Genomic DNA, 17,350 nt, shown 5'->3' with positions numbered 1-17,350 from the left:
ATCAACTAAACACGAAACTGAAACAACACCAGCAACAACCAGCACAACTCATCTCTCAATGACTAGCCAGGAAACATCTACGACAATGATGTCCTCATCGACAACGCAACAACCTACATCTCCTACGACAGTAAAACCCACATCAAGTACTGAATTACCTTCCTCAGTCTCAACTCTCGCCACAAATGGCAACACAGAGACTACCAGAACTAAACATTCCACAACAACAATCAATCCCACCACAGAAACAGAGGTTTCATCAAGTGCACCACCCACATTGCCTACAAATACTACTCACTCCACTCAGACACCAACTAAACACGAAACTGAAACAACACCGGCAACAACCAGCACAACTCATCTCTCAATGACTAGCCAGGAAACATCTACGACAATGATGTCCTCATCGACAACGCAACAACCTACATCTCCTACGACAATAAACCCCACAAGTACTGAACTACCTTCCTCAGCCTCAACTCTCGCCACAAACGGCAACACAGAGACTACCAGAACTAAACATTCCACAACAACAATCAATCCCACCACAATAACAGAGGTCTCATCAAGTGCACCACCCACATTGCCTACAAATACTACTCACTCCACTCAGACATCAACTAAACACGAAACTGAAACAACACCAGCAACAACCAGCACAACTCATCTCTCAATGACTAGCCAGGAAACATCTACGACAATGATGTCCTCATCGACAACGCAACAACCTACATCTCCTACGACAGTAAAACCCACATCAAGTACTGAATTACCTTCCTCAGTCTCAACTCTCGCCACAAATGGCAACACAGAGACTACCAGAACTAAACATTCCACAACAACAATCAATCCCACCACAATAACAGAGGTCTCATCAAGTGCACCACCCACATTGCCTACAAATACTACTCACTCCACTCTGACATCAACTAAACACGAAACTGAAACAACACCGGCAACAACCAGCACAACTCATCTCTCAATGACTAGCCAGGAAACATCTACAACAATGATGTCCTCATCGACAACGCAACAACCTACATCTCCTACGACAATAAACCCCACAAGTACTGAATTACCTTCCTCAGCCTCAACTCTCACCACAAATGGCAACACAGAGACTACCAGAACTAAACATTCCACAACAACAATCAATCCCACCACAATAACAGAGGTCTCATCAAGTGCACCACCCACATTGCCTACAAATACTACTCACTCCACTCAGACATCAACTAAACACGAAACTGAAACAACACCAGCAACAACCAGCACAACTCATCTCTCAATGACTAGCCAGGAAACATCTACGACAATGATGTCCTCATCGACAACGCAACAACCTACATCTCCTACGACAATAAACCCCACAAGTACTGAACTACCTTCCTCAGCCTCAACTCTCGCCACAAACGGCAACACAGAGACTACCAGAACTAAACATTCCACAACAACAATCAATCCCACCACAGAAACAGAGGTTTCATCAAGTGCACCACCCACATTGCCTACAAATATTACTCACTCGACTCAGACATCAACTAAACACGAAACTGAAACAACACCGGCAACAACCAGCACAACTCATCTCTCAATGACTAGCCAGGAAACATCTACGACAATGATGTCCTCATCGACAACGCAACAACCTACATCTCCGACGACAATAAAACCCACAAGTACTGAATTACCTTCCGCAGCCTCAACTCTCACCACAAATGGCAACACAGAGACTACCAGAAGTAAACATTCCACAACAACAATCAATCCCACCACAAAAACAGAGGTCACATCAAATGCACCACCCACATTGCCTACAAATACTACTCACTCCACTCAGACATCAACTAAACATGAAACTGAAACAACACCGGCAACAACCAGCACAACTCATCTCTCAATGACTAGCCAGGAAACATCTACGACAATGATGTCCTCATCGACAACGCAACAACCTACATCTCCTACGACAATAAAACCCACATCAAGTACTGAATTACCTTCCTCAGCCTCAACTCTCACCACAAATGGCAACACAGAGACTACCAGAACTAAACATTCCACAACAACAATCAATCCAACCACAATAACAGAGGTCTCATCAAGTGCACCACCCACATTGCCTACAAATACTACTCACTCCACTCAGACATCAACTAAACACGAAACTGAAACAACACCAGCAACAACCAGCACAACTCATCTCTCAATGACTAGCCAGGAAACATCTACGACAATGATGTCCTCATCGACAACGCAACAACCTACATCTCCTACGACAGTAAAACCCACATCAAGTACTGAATTACCTTCCTCAGTCTCAACTCTCGCCACAAATGGCAACACAGAGACTACCAGAACTAAACATTCCACAACAACAATCAATCCCACCACAGAAACAGAGGTTTCATCAAGTGCACCACCCACATTGCCTACAAATACTACTCACTCCACTCAGACACCAACTAAACACGAAACTGAAACAACACCGGCAACAACCAGCACAACTCATCTCTCAATGACTAGCCAGGAAACATCTACGACAATGATGTCCTCATCGACAACGCAACAACCTACATCTCCTACGACAATAAACCCCACAAGTACTGAACTACCTTCCTCAGCCTCAACTCTCGCCACAAACGGCAACACAGAGACTACCAGAAGTAAACATTCCACAACAACAATCAATCCCACCACAATAACAGAGGTCTCATCAAGTGCACCACCCACATTGCCTACAAATACTACTCACTCCACTCAGACATCAACTAAACACGAAACTGAAACAACACCAGCAACAACCAGCACAACTCATCTCTCAATGACTAGCCAGGAAACATCTACGACAATGATGTCCTCATCGACAACGCAACAACCTACATCTCCTACGACAGTAAAACCCACATCAAGTACTGAATTACCTTCCTCAGTCTCAACTCTCGCCACAAATGGCAACACAGAGACTACCAGAACTAAACATTCCACAACAACAATCAATCCTACCACAGAAACAGAGGATTCATCAAGTGCACCACCCACATTGCCTACAAATACTACTCACTCCACTCAGACATCAACTAAACACGAAACTGAAACAACACCGGCAACAACCAGCACAACTCATCTCTCAATGACTAGCCAGGAAACATCTACGACAATGATGTCCTCATCGACAAAGCAACAACCTACATCTCCTACGACAATAAAACCCACATCAAGTACTGAATTACCTTCCTCAGCCTCAACTCTCACCACAAATGGCAACACAGAGACTACCAGAACTAAACATTCCACAACAACAATCAATCCCACCACAATAACAGAGGTCTCATCAAGTGCACCACCCACATTGCCTACAAATACTACTCACTCCACTCAGACATCAACTAAACACGAAACTGAAACAACACCAGCAACAACCAGCACAACTCATCTCTCAATGACTAGCCAGGAAACATCTACGACAATGATGTCCTCATCGACAACGCAACAACCTACATCTCCTACGACAGTAAAACCCACATCAAGTACTGAATTACCTTCCTCAGTCTCAACTCTCGCCACAAATGGCAACACAGAGACTACCAGAAGTAAACATTCCACAACAACAATCAATCCCACCACAATAACAGAGGTCTCATCAAGTGCACCACCCACATTGCCTACAAATACTACTCACTCCACTCAGACATCAACTAAACACGAAACTGAAACAACACCAGCAACAACCAGCACAACTCATCTCTCAATGACTAGCCAGGAAACATCTACGACAATGATGTCCTCATCGAAAACGCAACAACCTATATCTCCTACGACAGTAAAACCCACATCAAGTACTGAATTACCTTCCTCAGTCTCAACTCTCGCCACAAATGGCAACACAGAGACTACCAGAACTAAACATTCCACAACAACAATCAATCCTACCACAGAAACAGAGGTTTCATCAAGTGCACCACCCACATTGCCTACAAATACTACTCACTCCACTCAGACACAAACTAAACACGAAACTGAAACAACACCGGCAACAACCAGCACAACTCATCTCTCAATGACTAGCCAGGAAACATCTACGACAATGATGTCCTCATCGACAACGCAACAACCTACATCTCCTACGACAATAAACCCCACAAGTACTGAATTACCTTCCTCAGCCTCAACTCTCGCCACAAACGGCAACACAGAGACTACCAGAACTAAACATTCCACAACAACAATCAATCCCACCACAATAACAGAGGTCTCATCAAGTGCACCACCCACATTGCCTACAAATACTACTCACTCCACTCAGACATCAACTAAACACGAAACTGAAACAACACCAGCAACAACCAGCACAACTCATCTCTCAATGACTAGCCAGGAAACATCTACGGCAATGATGTCCTCATCGACAACGCAACAACCTACATCTCCGATGACAATAAAACCCACATCAAGTACTGAATCACATTCCTCAGCCTCAACTCTCACCACAAATGGCAACACAGAGACTACCAGAACTAAACATTCCACAACAACAATCAATCCCACCACAAAAACAGAGGTCACATCAAATGCACCACCCACATTGCCTACAAATACTACTCACTCCACTCAGACATCAACTAAACACGAAACTGAAACAACACCAGCAATAACCAGCACAATTCATCTCTCAATGACTAGCCAGGAAACATCTACGACAATGATGTCCTCATCGACAACGCAACAACCTACATCTCCTACAACAATAAACCCCACAACTACTGAATTACCTTCCTCAGCCTCAACTCTGGCCACAAACGGCAACACAGAGACTACCAGAACTAAACATTCCACAACAACAATCAATCCCACCACAAAAACAGAGGTCACATCAAGTGCACCACCCACATTGCCTACAAATACTACTCACTCCACTCAGACATCAACTAAACACGAAACTGAAACAACACCGGCAACAACCAGCACAACTCATCTCTCAATGACTAGCCAGGAAACATCTACGACAATGATGTCCTCATCGACAACGCAACAACCTACATCTCCTACGACAGTAAAACCCACATCAAGTACTGAATTACCTTCCTCAGTCTCAACTCTCGCCACAAATGGCAACACAGAGACTACCAGAACTAAACATTCCACAACAACAATCAATCCCACCACAGAAACAGAGGTTTCATCAAGTGCACCACCCACATTGCCTACAAATACTACTCACTCCACTCAGACATCAACTAAACACGAAACTGAAACAACACCGGCAACAACCAGCACAACTCATCTCTCAATGACTAGCCAGGAAACATCTACGACAATGATGTCCTCATCGACAACGCAACAACCTACATCTCCTACGACAGTAAAACCCACATCAAGTACTGAATTACCTTCCTCAGTCTCAACTCTCGCCACAAATGGCAACACAGAGACTACCAGAACTAAACATTCCACAACAACAATCAATCCTACCACAGAAACAGAGGTTTCATCAAGTGCACCACCCACATTGCCTACAAATACTACTCACTCCACTCAGACACCAACTAAACACGAAACTGAAACAACACCGGCAACAACCAGCACAACTCATCTCTCAATGACTAGCCAGGAAACATCTACGACAATGATGTCCTCATCGACAACGCAACAACCTACATCTCCTACGACAATAAACCCCACAAGTACTGAATTACCTTCCTCAGCCTCAACTCTCGCCACAAACGGCAACACAGAGACTACCAGAAGTAAACATTCCACAACAACAATCAATCCCACCACAATAACAGAGGTCTCATCAAGTGCACCACCCACATTGCCTACAAATACTACTCACTCCACTCAGACATCAACTAAACACGAAACTGAAACAACACCAGCAACAACCAGCACAATTCATCTCTCAATGACTAGCCAGGAAACATCTACGACAATGATGTCCTCATCGACAACGCAACAACCTACATCTCCTACGACAATAAACCCCACAAGTACTGAATTACCTTCCTCAGCCTCAACTCTCGCCACAAACGGCAACACAGAGACTACCAGAAGTAAACATTCCACAACAACAATCAATCCCACCACAAAAACAGAGGTCACATCAAATGCACCACCCACATTGCCTACAAATACTACTCACTCCACTCAGACATCAACTAAACACGAAACTGAAACAACACCAGCAACAACCAGCACAACTCATCTCTCAATGACTAGCCAGGAAACATCTACGACAATGATGTCCTCATCGACAACGCAACAACCTACATCTCCTACGACAGTAAAACCCACATCAAGTACTGAATTACCTTCCTCAGTCTCAACTCTCGCCACAAATGGCAACACAGAGACTACCAGAACTAAACATTCCACAACAACAATCAATCCTACCACAGAAACAGAGGTTTCATCAAGTGCACCACCCACATTGCCTACAAATACTACTCACTCCACTCAGACACAAACTAAACACGAAACTGAAACAACACCGGCAACAACCAGCACAACTCATCTCTCAATGACTAGCCAGGAAACATCTACGACAATGATGTCCTCATCGACAACGCAACAACCTACATCTCCTACGACAATAAACCCCACAAGTACTGAATTACCTTCCTCAGCCTCAACTCTCGCCACAAACGGCAACACAGAGACTACCAGAACTAAACATTCCACAACAACAATCAATCCCACCACAATAACAGAGGTCTCATCAAGTGCACCACCCACATTGCCTACAAATACTACTCACTCCACTCAGACATCAACTAAACACGAAACTGAAACAACACCAGCAACAACCAGCACAATTCATCTCTCAATGACTAGCCAGGAAACATCTACGACAATGATGTCCTCATCGACAACGCAACAACCTACATCTCCTACGACAGTAAAACCCACATCAAGTACTGAATTACCTTCCTCAGCCTCAACTCTCGCCACAAACGGCAACACAGAGACTACCAGAAGTAAACATTCCACAACAACAATCAATCCCACCACAAAAACAGAGGTCACATCAAATGCACCACCCACATTGCCTACAAATACTACTCACTCCACTCAGACATCAACTAAACACGAAACTGAAACAACACCGGCAACAACCAACACAACTCATCTCTCAATGACTAGCCAGGAAACATCTACGACAATGATGTCCTCATCGACAACGCAACAACCTACATCTCCGATGACAATAAAACCCACATCAAGTACTGAATCACATTCCTCAGCCTCAACTCTCACCACAAATGGCAACACAGATACTACCAGAACTAAACATTCCACAGCAACAACCAATTCCTCTCTAAATACAGAGGTCTCACCAAGTTCCCCATCTACAATAGCTCCAGTAACTACCCAATTCACTCAAACATCACTTGAACACAAAAGTCAAACAACACCAAATACTACCAGCACAACTCAGCTCCCATTGACTACCCATGAAACATCTACAACAATCATGTCCTCATCAACGAAGCAACATTCCACAATTGCTACGACGATTACACCCACAGCAACAACTAAATCTCTGACATCAGTGAAAATCTCTAGCACAACAAAATCAACAACAATCACTCGATTAACATCTACTAGTGTTCTGTTTTCAAGTACTACTGTCACTGTGACATCATCTACAACTCCTCAGTGTAAGGACTGTCAAAGAAATTGTTTCAGGGGTACTTGCAAATTCAACTCGACACTTGGAGAATGCCATTGCAACTGTTTTGATTTTCTCCTTGGAGATACGTGCTCTTTTGGAAAGAATGACACCCCTGCTCATGTTGGTGAGGTTTTTCATATACAGATACAGTTCTTCAAAATATTCTGTCAACTGAAGAATGATTGAATGCAGAGATAATTCAAAAAGTTTTAGCAATACGTTGTTATCAGTCGTGCTTGATTTTGGCATTGAGATTTTCTACTTCAGTGTTTAATATATGTTATTGTTATTGCAATGTTGATAATGTTTTTGGACTGTCATCATTTTTTGCAGATAACGCAACAATACCAACTCACAAAGCAAACATTACTTTGAAAATCAATGAGACTTTTAAGGTGGCCTTTAAAAATCTAACATCAAATCTATCGTTAGACTTCATCGAGAAACTAGAACGGGAGGTAATTTTTTTTTCTTACTGTTGCATAAATTAATGATTATTATTATTTCGAATTTCAATTCTCACTCATGTCTTATAACTGGTTGCTCTGTTATTTCCTGGGAAGTAATTACAATTCCTGATATTATATACAGTTACTTGTTTTAATGTTAATATCTCAAAACTTTATTTGTTAAAACCTCGCGGTAATATCATCTCTTGTGTTGTAGCTCGAAGCCCTGTGCAGAGAAGCAGATCCACAAACATTCAAAAAAGTTAAAGTCATCAACTTATCGTAGGTGTTCATTAAACTTTACTGATGACATTATTTAAATAACTCTTATTACTCAAGTACAAGCTGTTTTCTTTTGGTAATATCCTTTTATTTTTCTACTGCAGACCAGGAAGTGTTGTTGCAGAAAGCCAGGCGGAGTACATTTATCCAAACAATGAAACTCAAATCCAGTTTGTGAACAATAAGCTTGATGGGGTGTTGACTGATATCTTGAATAATACAAGTAACCTCAAGAAGATTTCTCAGGCCTTTAATAATTCAAAGGTGCTGTTAAATGGACTCACTTTCCAGAAACCTGAGATTAAAAGTAAGTGTCAGCTCTAAACATGTAGAATTGGCTTATTTCTTTGCACAGTCAGTGTTTGTTCATTCAATGGACACCGATGAGCAAAAACATTGAAACCACTGGCGGGTGGAGTAAACAACATCGATTATCTCATTACAGTGTAATGTTCTGCTGGAAAACTTTGGGTCCTGGCAGTCATGTGGATGCTACTTGACATTAACCACCTACCCACACATGGTTACAGACCAAGTACACCCCCCTCATGACAAAGGCACTCCCTGATGGCAGTGGGCCCCCATGCCACACAACAAAAACTGTTCAGGAATGCCCCAAAGAACAAGAGAAAGAGCTCAAAACATTGACCTGGCCTCCAAAGTCCCCAGATCAGCCTGGTGGTGTACTTCGTCTGCAGCGGCATTTGGGTGGATGGTCTGTGTCAGGTGGCATCCACATGAATGTCAGGACCCAAAGTTTCCCAGTAGAACATTGCATTGTAAAGATGATCAATGTTATTCACTTCACCTGTCAGTGGTTTTAATGTTTTGGCTGATCTGTATGTTTGTCAACATTTCTATATTTGTTTTGTAATACTTGTACAAAACAATTAATACTTTTTTGTTGTTGTTGTCAACCAGATATCACAGATCTGAAGCCTTTTATAAATTGCTCTCAGTTCGCTAATTACACTGCTGAAATAATTAACGAGCAATGGCAGTGTGTTGGACCCTGCAAAACAAACCCCGATTACTGTCATCAACATGGAGAATGTCACAATGACATCGAGAAAGGGCCAACCTGTCGGTAAGCAAAAGTTTTTTAGTTTAACTGCAAGGAGCTTAACTTTATCTTATATTTTTGCTGGTATTGTTCATTTAACTAACACAATTTCTTCTTGTGGTCCTTCAATCCAGGTGTTTCAACTCAAGCCTTGGGCAGTTTTTTGGCCCACAGTGTGAATTCTTCCATCCGGCTCCAAGCACAACTCAGCTCCCATTGACTAGCCAGGAAACATCTACAACAATGATCTCCCCAACAACAGAACAATTAACATCTGCTACGAAGACAACACCCACAGCAACAACTGAATTAACAGCCTCTGTACTCTCCACAAATGGAGAAACGGGAACTACCAACACTAATCTCTCCACAACAACAACAAACCCCCCAACAAGTACAGAGGTCTCACCAAGTTCACACTCCACAGTCCTCCCACTAACTACTCATTTCACTCAAACATCACCTGAACACAAAACTGAAACAACACTGACAAATACGACTCAGCTCCAATTGACTACCCAGGAAACATCTACGACAATGATGTCCTCATCGACAATGCAACATGCTACATCTCTTACAACAATAACACCCGCAGCAACAACTAAATCACATTTCTCAGCCTCAACCCAAACCACAAATGAAGGAACAGGAACTACCAACACTAATCATCCCACAACAACAATCAATCCCACCACAGGTACAGAGGTCTCACCGAGTTCCCCATCTATATTGTCTCCTACTACATCTCACTCCACTCAAACAACAACTGAACACAAAATTGAAACAACACCAACAAATACCAGCACAACTCATCTCCCACTGACTAGCCAGGAAACATCTACAACAATCATGTCCTTGTCAACAGAACAACAATCAACATCTGCTACAAAGACAACAACCACAGCAACAACTAAATCTCTGACATCAGCGAAAATCACCAGCACAACCAAATCAACAACAGTCAGTCGATCAACATCTACCGTTATTACCTCTTCAAGTACTACTGTCACTGTGCCATCATCTACAACTCCTCAGTGTGAGGACTGTAAAACTAACTGTACTCGGGGTACTTGCATATTCAACTCAACACTTGGAGAATGTCAGTGCAACTGTTTTGATTTTCTCCTTGGAGATACGTGCTCTTTTGGAAAGAATGACACCCCTGCTCATGTTGGTGAGGTTTTTCATATCCAGATACAGTTCTTCAAAATATTCTGTCAACTGAAGACAATAAATGAATTCAGAGATCATTTATAAGATATCAGTTATGTGTTTGAATTTAATATGTTTGATTTTGGCACTGATATATTCCTAATCTCAGTGTTCAATGTAAAATATTTATGAAATGTCTATAATGTTTTTGTAATGTCATCATTTCTTGCAGATACAGGAGCAATACCAACTCACAAAGCAAATATTACTTTGAAAATCAACGTCACTTTTCAGGTGGCCTTTAACAATCTAAACTCACCTCAGTCATTAGCCTTCATCAACAAATTAGAAAAGGAGGTAAATATGTTTTTTTTATGTTGCATATCTTAATGATAAGTAATATATAGTATTTATAAGTGTTTACTCATGTCCTATACCTTATTACTTTTTACTGAGCAATAATTACAATAATTAATACTTTAAACATGTGCTGTTTTTGATGTTAATATCCCCAAAATGATATAGTGTTATGGCTTTGCTATAATAACATCTCTTACGTGTTGTAGCTTGAAGCCCTCTGCAGAGAAGCAGATCCACAAACCTTCAAAAAAGTTAAAGTCATCAACTTATCGTAGGTGTTCATTAAACTTTACTGATGACATAATTTAAATTTCTCTTTTTAATCAAGTACAAGCTGTTTTCTTTTGGTAATATCTTTTTATTTTTCTACTGCAGATCAGGAAGTGTTGTTACAGAGAGCCAGGCGGAGTACATTTATCCAAACAATGAAACACAAATCCAGTTTGTGAACAATAAGCTTGATGGGGTGTTGACTGATATCTTGAATAATACAAGTAACCTCAAGAAGATTTCTCAGGCCTTTAATAATTCAACCGTGCTGTTAAATGGACTCACCTTCCAGAAACCTGAGATTAAAGGTAAGTGTCAGCTCTAACATGCAGATTTGAGTTGTTACTGTTTTGGACAGTCTATGTTTCTTCATTCAATGAATATATGTCAACATTTCTATATTTGTATTGTGGTACTCTTTAAAAAAAATAAATATGAATGTATTTCTTTATTTTTTCTATAAACTAGATATCCAAGATCTGGAGCCTTTTATAAATTGCTCTCAGTTCGCTAATTACACTGCTAAAATAATTAATGGACAATGGCAGTGTGTTGGACCCTGCAAAACAAACCCCGATTACTGTCATCAACATGGAGAATGTCTCAATGACATCGAGAAAGGGCCAACCTGTCGGTAAGCAAAAAGATCTGTTTTTAGTTTAACTGCAAGGAGCTGAACTTTATCTTATATTTTTGCTGGTATTGTTCATTTAACTAACACAATTTCTTCTTGTGGTCCTTCAATCCAGGTGTTTCAACTCAAGCCTTGGCCCACAGTGTGAATTCTTCCCTCCGGCTCCAAGCACAACTCAGCTCCCATTGACAAGCCAGGAAACATCTACGACAATGATGTCCTCATCGACAACGCAACAACCTACATCTCCTCCGACAATAAAACCCACATCAAGTACTGAATTACCTTCCTCAGCCTCAACTCTCACCACAAATGGCAACACAGAGACTACCAGAACTAAACATTCCACAACAACAATCAATCCCACCACAAAAACAGAGGTCTCATCAAGTGCACCACCCACATTGCCTACAAATACTACTCACTCCACTCAGACATCAACTAAACACGAAACTGAAACAACACCGGCAACAACCAGCACAACTCATCTCTCAATGACTAGCCAGGAAACATCTATGACAATGATGTCCTCATCGACAACACAACAACCTACATCTCCTACAACAATAAAACCCACATCAAGTACTGAATTACCTTCCTCAACTCATCTCCCACTGACTAGCCAGGGAACATCTACAACAATCATGTCCTCGTCAACAGAACAACAATCAACATCTGCTACAAAGACAACACCCACAGCAACAACTAAATCTCTGACATCAGCGAAAATCACCAGCACAACCAAATCAACAACAGTCAGTCGATCAACATCTACCATTATTACCTCTCCAAGTACTACTGTCACTGTGCCATCATCTACAACTCCTCAGTGTGAGGACTGTAAAACTAACTGTACTCGGGGTACTTGCATATTCAACTCAACACTTGGAAAATGTCAGTGCAACTGTTTTGATTTTCTCCTTGGAGACAAGTGCTCTTTTGGAAAGAATGACACCCCTGCTCATGTTGGTGAGGTTTTTCATATCGAGATACAGTTCTTCAAAATATTCTGTCAACTGAAGACAATAAATGAATTCAGAGATCATTTATAAGATATCAGTTATGTGTTTGAATTTAATATGTTTGATTTTGGCACTGATATATTCCTAACCTCAGTGTTCAATGTAGAAATATTTATAAAATGTCTATAATGTTTTTGTAATGTCATCATTTCTTGCAGATTCGGGAGCAATACCAACTCACAAAGCAAACATTACCATGAAAATCAGCGTCACTTTTCAGGTGGCCTTTAACAATCTAAACTCACCTCAGTCATTAGCCTTCATCAACAAATTAGAAAAGGAGGTAAATATGTTTTTTTTTCATGTTGCATAACTTAAATGATTAGTAATATATAGTATTTACAAGTGTTTAATCATGTTTTATACCTTGTTATTTTTTACTGGGCAATAATTACAATAACATACTATGAATGCTATACTTTGAACAGATACGGTTTTTGATGTTAAAGGGATGTTGTGTAACATTTTCAGTTGTTTATTGGCAAAAATTGATGTCTGCATTCATAAATATGTCATCATTGGTGTATTATTTCCTCCACCAATAATCTGACTTATTCTCATAAAAGGAGAATTTTGGATTTGTTTGGACATTGTGTGGGTAAGTCGTCGGTAAGTCGGGGGGTTCCATAATGTTTCACCATCTTGAGAATACATCTGCCAGCAAGGGACATACAGCCCGCCTTCAGCATTTTCGTTGAGAGCCAGGCCAGCGCTGCGTGACTGAGAAGCCAAAGGAGCGGAGCAAGAGGCGCTAACAGCACTAACAGCTGTTAGCGGCCAGCACCGCTGTTAGCTGTGATTGCATTATCTTTCTCCTTCAGCAGCTCTCTCCACCTGGGAAAGGCTACCCCAATGCTGGCCGCTAACAGCTGTTAGCGGCGCAGTGACACCAGGAGAGGGATGAGGTGTGTGAGGTTGAGCCACTTGTCAGTTGTCAAAAGACAGGATGTGATTGGTTTGTTTCGATTTACACCCACCCCAACAGTCCTACGTTGTAAATACAGCCAGCATGGTGAGGAGGGGGTTTGTCAACTCACGTCACGTGTGTCTGTGTAGGAGCCTGAATGAATACTCCATTAAGTAGTATCGGATGACATGGTTTCATCAATGTTATCATAGCTTTTTGGTACACAGCGGCTACTGTTGGTGCAATACGCGTCTGAAACAGTGAGGCGCTAGAGTGCGCTTTCCGTTTGAATGCAATATATGATTTCAATGTTAGATGGGAGAAATTCCTACACAATGTGCCTTTAATATCCAAAAAATGATGTACTGTTATAACCTTGCTGTAATACCATCTCTCATGTGTTGTAGCTTGAAGCCCTGTGCAGAGAAGCAGATCCACAAACCTTTGAAAAAGTTAAAGTCATCAAGTTGTCGTAGGTGTTCATTATAATTTCCTCATATAATTATTTAAATTACTCTTTTTAATCAAGTACAAGCTGTTTTCTTTTGGTAATATCTTTTTATTTTTCTACTGCAGACCAGGAAGTGTTGTTGCAGAGAGCCAGGCGGAGTACATTTATCCAAACAATGAAACTCAAATCCAGTTTGTGAACAATAAGCTTGATGGGGTGTTGACTGATATCTTGAATAATACAAGTAACCTCAAGAAGATTTCTCAGGCCTTTAATAATTCAAAGGTGCTGTTAAATGGACTCACTTTCCAGAAACCTGAGATTAAAAGTAAGTGTCAGCTCTAAACATGTAGAATTGGCTTATTTCTTTGCACAGTCAGTGTTTGTTCATTCAATGGACACCGATGAGCAAAAACATTGAAACCACTGGCGGGTGGAGTAAACAACATCGATTATCTCATTACAGTGTAATGTTCTGCTGGAAAACTTTGGGTCCTGGCAGTCATGTGAATGCTACTTGACATTAACCACCTACCCACACATGGTTACAGACCAAGTACACCCCCCTCATGACAAAGGTACTCCCTGATGGCAGTGGGCCCCCATGCCACACAACAAAAACTGTTCAGGAATGCCCCAAAGAACAAGACAAAGAGCCCAAAGAGCGTTTGAGTGGGTGGTGTGTGTCAGGTGGCATCCACATGAATGCCAGGACCCAAAGTTTCCCAACAGAGCATTGCATTGTAAAGATGATCAATGTTATTCACTTCACCTGTCGGTGGTTTTAATGTTTCAGCTGATCTGTATATGTATGTCAACAATTCTGAATTTGTTTTCTTATACTTGTACAAAATGATTTATACTTCTTTTTTGCTGTCAACCAGATATCACAGATCTGAAGCCTTTTATAAACTGCTCGGAGTTTGCTAATTACACTGCTGAAATTGTTAATGGACAGTGGCAGTGTGCTGGACCCTGCAAAACAAGCCCCGATTACTGTCATCAACACGGAGAATGTCACAATGACATCAAGAAAGGGCCAGTCTGTCAGTGAGTATCTGTTTTATCCTTATTGCAAGGTGCTTGAAGAGTTAATTTTATTAAAAGGGGACCTACGCCCATTTTTTAAAATTCATATGTTATTCCTGTGCTCTACATCAGTTCAAAAAAGTAAGTAAACATGATCACCTGTCTCCCAAATCCAAAAAATAAAGAGCTAAAACTCAAATTTGTGATGATCAAGAATAAAGTATGGAGCTGCTCCATAAACAATGAATTTGGATAGATGTTATAGACGACACTGAGAGCACCCAGGGAAATATTTTGAGTATATGGGGTCATTATTTTCTGTTTTACAACTGAGAACACTACAGTAGAATAAAGCTCATTTCGGTATGAAAAAATGCATTATCTATGGAGCAGCTCCAGACTTAATACTTGATGACATCACAAGTTTCAGACTTACTTCTTCGGTTTCCGGCTTTGAGAGAGAGTAGCTCATGTTCATGAATATTGATTGAACTTCCCTCAGCCATGGAAATAACATACTGTAATTCTTAATTCAGGTGATATTTCCCTTTAATGTAATTCCCTCTTGTGGCCCTTCAATCCAGGTGCTTCAGCTCTAGCCTTGAGCAGTTTCATGGCCCACAGTGTGAACTCTTCCGTCGAGGTCCAGGTTTTTGGGGTGCACTGTTTGGATCATTGGCAGGAGCCCTACTGCTCTTCATTATCATCGTCATTGCCGTCATTGTTAAAAAGAGATATACTGGCTCTTGGTGGGTTTTGATGCCTGAAATGCATCTTCCTATACACTAATATGCACATTTTCAACAAATGTTCTTTCTTGTTGCCTGTAATAATTAAGTTACAAACACTGCCATGTGACACTGATGAAACTGTCTCTTTACTGTAGGAAAAGAAGTAACCCCTATGACAGAAGACTGTCTGCTTTTGAGGAAGATTTCTTTGACTTCTCTGATACAGGTGTGTACTTGTCTGTAACTGATCTCTTCTTAAAAAAGAAAAAATGTAAACAATTTTTCAGCAAGGGCTGTAACACCTGCAGTTTTAACATTATCACATTCTTTTTTTTCCCAGGAGATCACAACTTGGGGTTTGCAGGCACTTACACATCTGAAGGTTTCAGGCCACATCTAAAAAATGTTGACACCCGAATGCAGGTATGACGTATGGAAGTCTTCTGGACTACAAGGACAGGTAAATGTAAGACTGTAGTTAAAATGTTGATAGAAATATGTGATCATTCTTGTATCTTTCCAGGCCACAACAAAACGTCCAGAGGTTGGGAACATCGACCCAAGATGAAGGCTACAGGCCGCAAGATTTTGTTTTAATTACAATGGTTTTCCATGGTAGCAATAAAGAAAATTACAGATCAGTGAGCTACCAACTTTATATTGCACATGATTTAATATACGAGTAATTTGTTGTTATGATATTTATGACTTTATTTATATTCATTTTAATTCACTGTAACCTCTTGTGCTCTTAAATACAAATTAAGATGCCAATTCAGACTCCAGTTATTTCACACCACACAACAGCCGTTTGTTTTACAGTAAATTTTCTGTTTTTTAAATGGTGTCCTCATTTGACTGCATCATGCTACACTATTTAGTTTTTATTTATTGTCAGTGAGCAATACTACCCTGCAGTTTTGAGAGACAGATGATTAAAAAAACATGAAAAAAAAAAAAAAAATTAATCCTGCCCCTTCCCGAAACCACATTGAGTACCTTGTTGACCTGGTGGCTTTTGCAGCAAGCATTTTACGTCTACATTTACTGAGAATACACAAAATTATTCAAAAAATGTGGAAAATGAGCTGAATTTAAGTAGATGTAATAGAAACCAGGCGTAAACCTACAGCTAGAGCTTTGATGTGTGTCGTTTTCATCAGTGTTGTCATGAGGTTTGGAGCAACTTGATTTTCAGATATCATATTTCACGTTCTTTATCATCACATGTACAACAATTAAGGAGAAGCAGTAGCTATAAATGAACAGTTACCCCCAACAATTAGGCAACATATGTTTAAGGATTAAAGGGGGATTAAGTGGCA

The 17,350-nt window shown here is 40.7% G+C and overlaps 4 protein-coding genes across 4 annotated transcripts in view; all 4 read left to right on the top strand.

Moving 5' to 3' along the window:
- LOC117250658 (uncharacterized) overlaps positions 1-4,767 on the top strand; it is a 49,667-nt gene extending 44,900 nt beyond the window's left edge. The window contains exon 15 of the mRNA XM_078166097.1: positions 4,684-4,767. Within this exon, the coding sequence (XP_078022223.1) occupies positions 4,684-4,767 (84 nt within the window). The remainder of the gene's footprint in view (positions 1-4,683) is intronic.
- A 2,707-nt stretch (positions 4,768-7,474) lies between these two features.
- LOC117256935 (uncharacterized) lies at positions 7,475-10,074 on the top strand. Its single transcript, XM_078166060.1, has 7 exons — positions 7,475-7,799; positions 8,009-8,133; positions 8,342-8,406; positions 8,511-8,713; positions 9,328-9,493; positions 9,604-9,644; positions 9,974-10,074. Exons 1-7 carry the CDS (start codon positions 7,475-7,477, stop codon positions 10,072-10,074), a joined length of 1,026 nt encoding a protein of 341 aa, XP_078022186.1.
- A 116-nt stretch (positions 10,075-10,190) lies between these two features.
- On the top strand, positions 10,191-11,889 carry LOC144461871 (uncharacterized). Its single transcript, XM_078165731.1, has 5 exons — positions 10,191-10,643; positions 10,854-10,978; positions 11,188-11,252; positions 11,357-11,559; positions 11,720-11,889. Exons 1-5 carry the CDS (start codon positions 10,319-10,321, stop codon positions 11,887-11,889), a joined length of 888 nt encoding a protein of 295 aa, XP_078021857.1. The 5' UTR covers positions 10,191-10,318.
- Positions 11,890-12,757: 868 nt separating this feature from the next.
- Positions 12,758-16,926, top strand: LOC117256936 (uncharacterized). The gene is made up of 9 exons (XM_033626680.2): positions 12,758-12,854; positions 13,066-13,190; positions 14,222-14,286; positions 14,391-14,593; positions 15,150-15,315; positions 15,879-16,043; positions 16,181-16,251; positions 16,366-16,448; positions 16,549-16,926. The coding sequence occupies exons 2-9, from the start codon at positions 13,104-13,106 to the stop codon at positions 16,591-16,593; spliced, it is 885 nt and encodes a 294-aa protein (XP_033482571.2). The 5' UTR covers positions 12,758-12,854; positions 13,066-13,103; the 3' UTR covers positions 16,594-16,926.
- Positions 16,927-17,350: the final 424 nt, after the last annotated feature.

The sequence above is a fragment of the Epinephelus lanceolatus genome, chromosome 1 (genome assembly GCF_041903045.1).
Source record: "Epinephelus lanceolatus isolate andai-2023 chromosome 1, ASM4190304v1, whole genome shotgun sequence".
Classification (NCBI taxonomy): domain Eukaryota; kingdom Metazoa; phylum Chordata; class Actinopteri; order Perciformes; family Serranidae; genus Epinephelus; species Epinephelus lanceolatus.
Note: the sequence above shows the minus strand (reverse complement) of the source record. Positions and strands in the feature narration are given on the sequence as shown.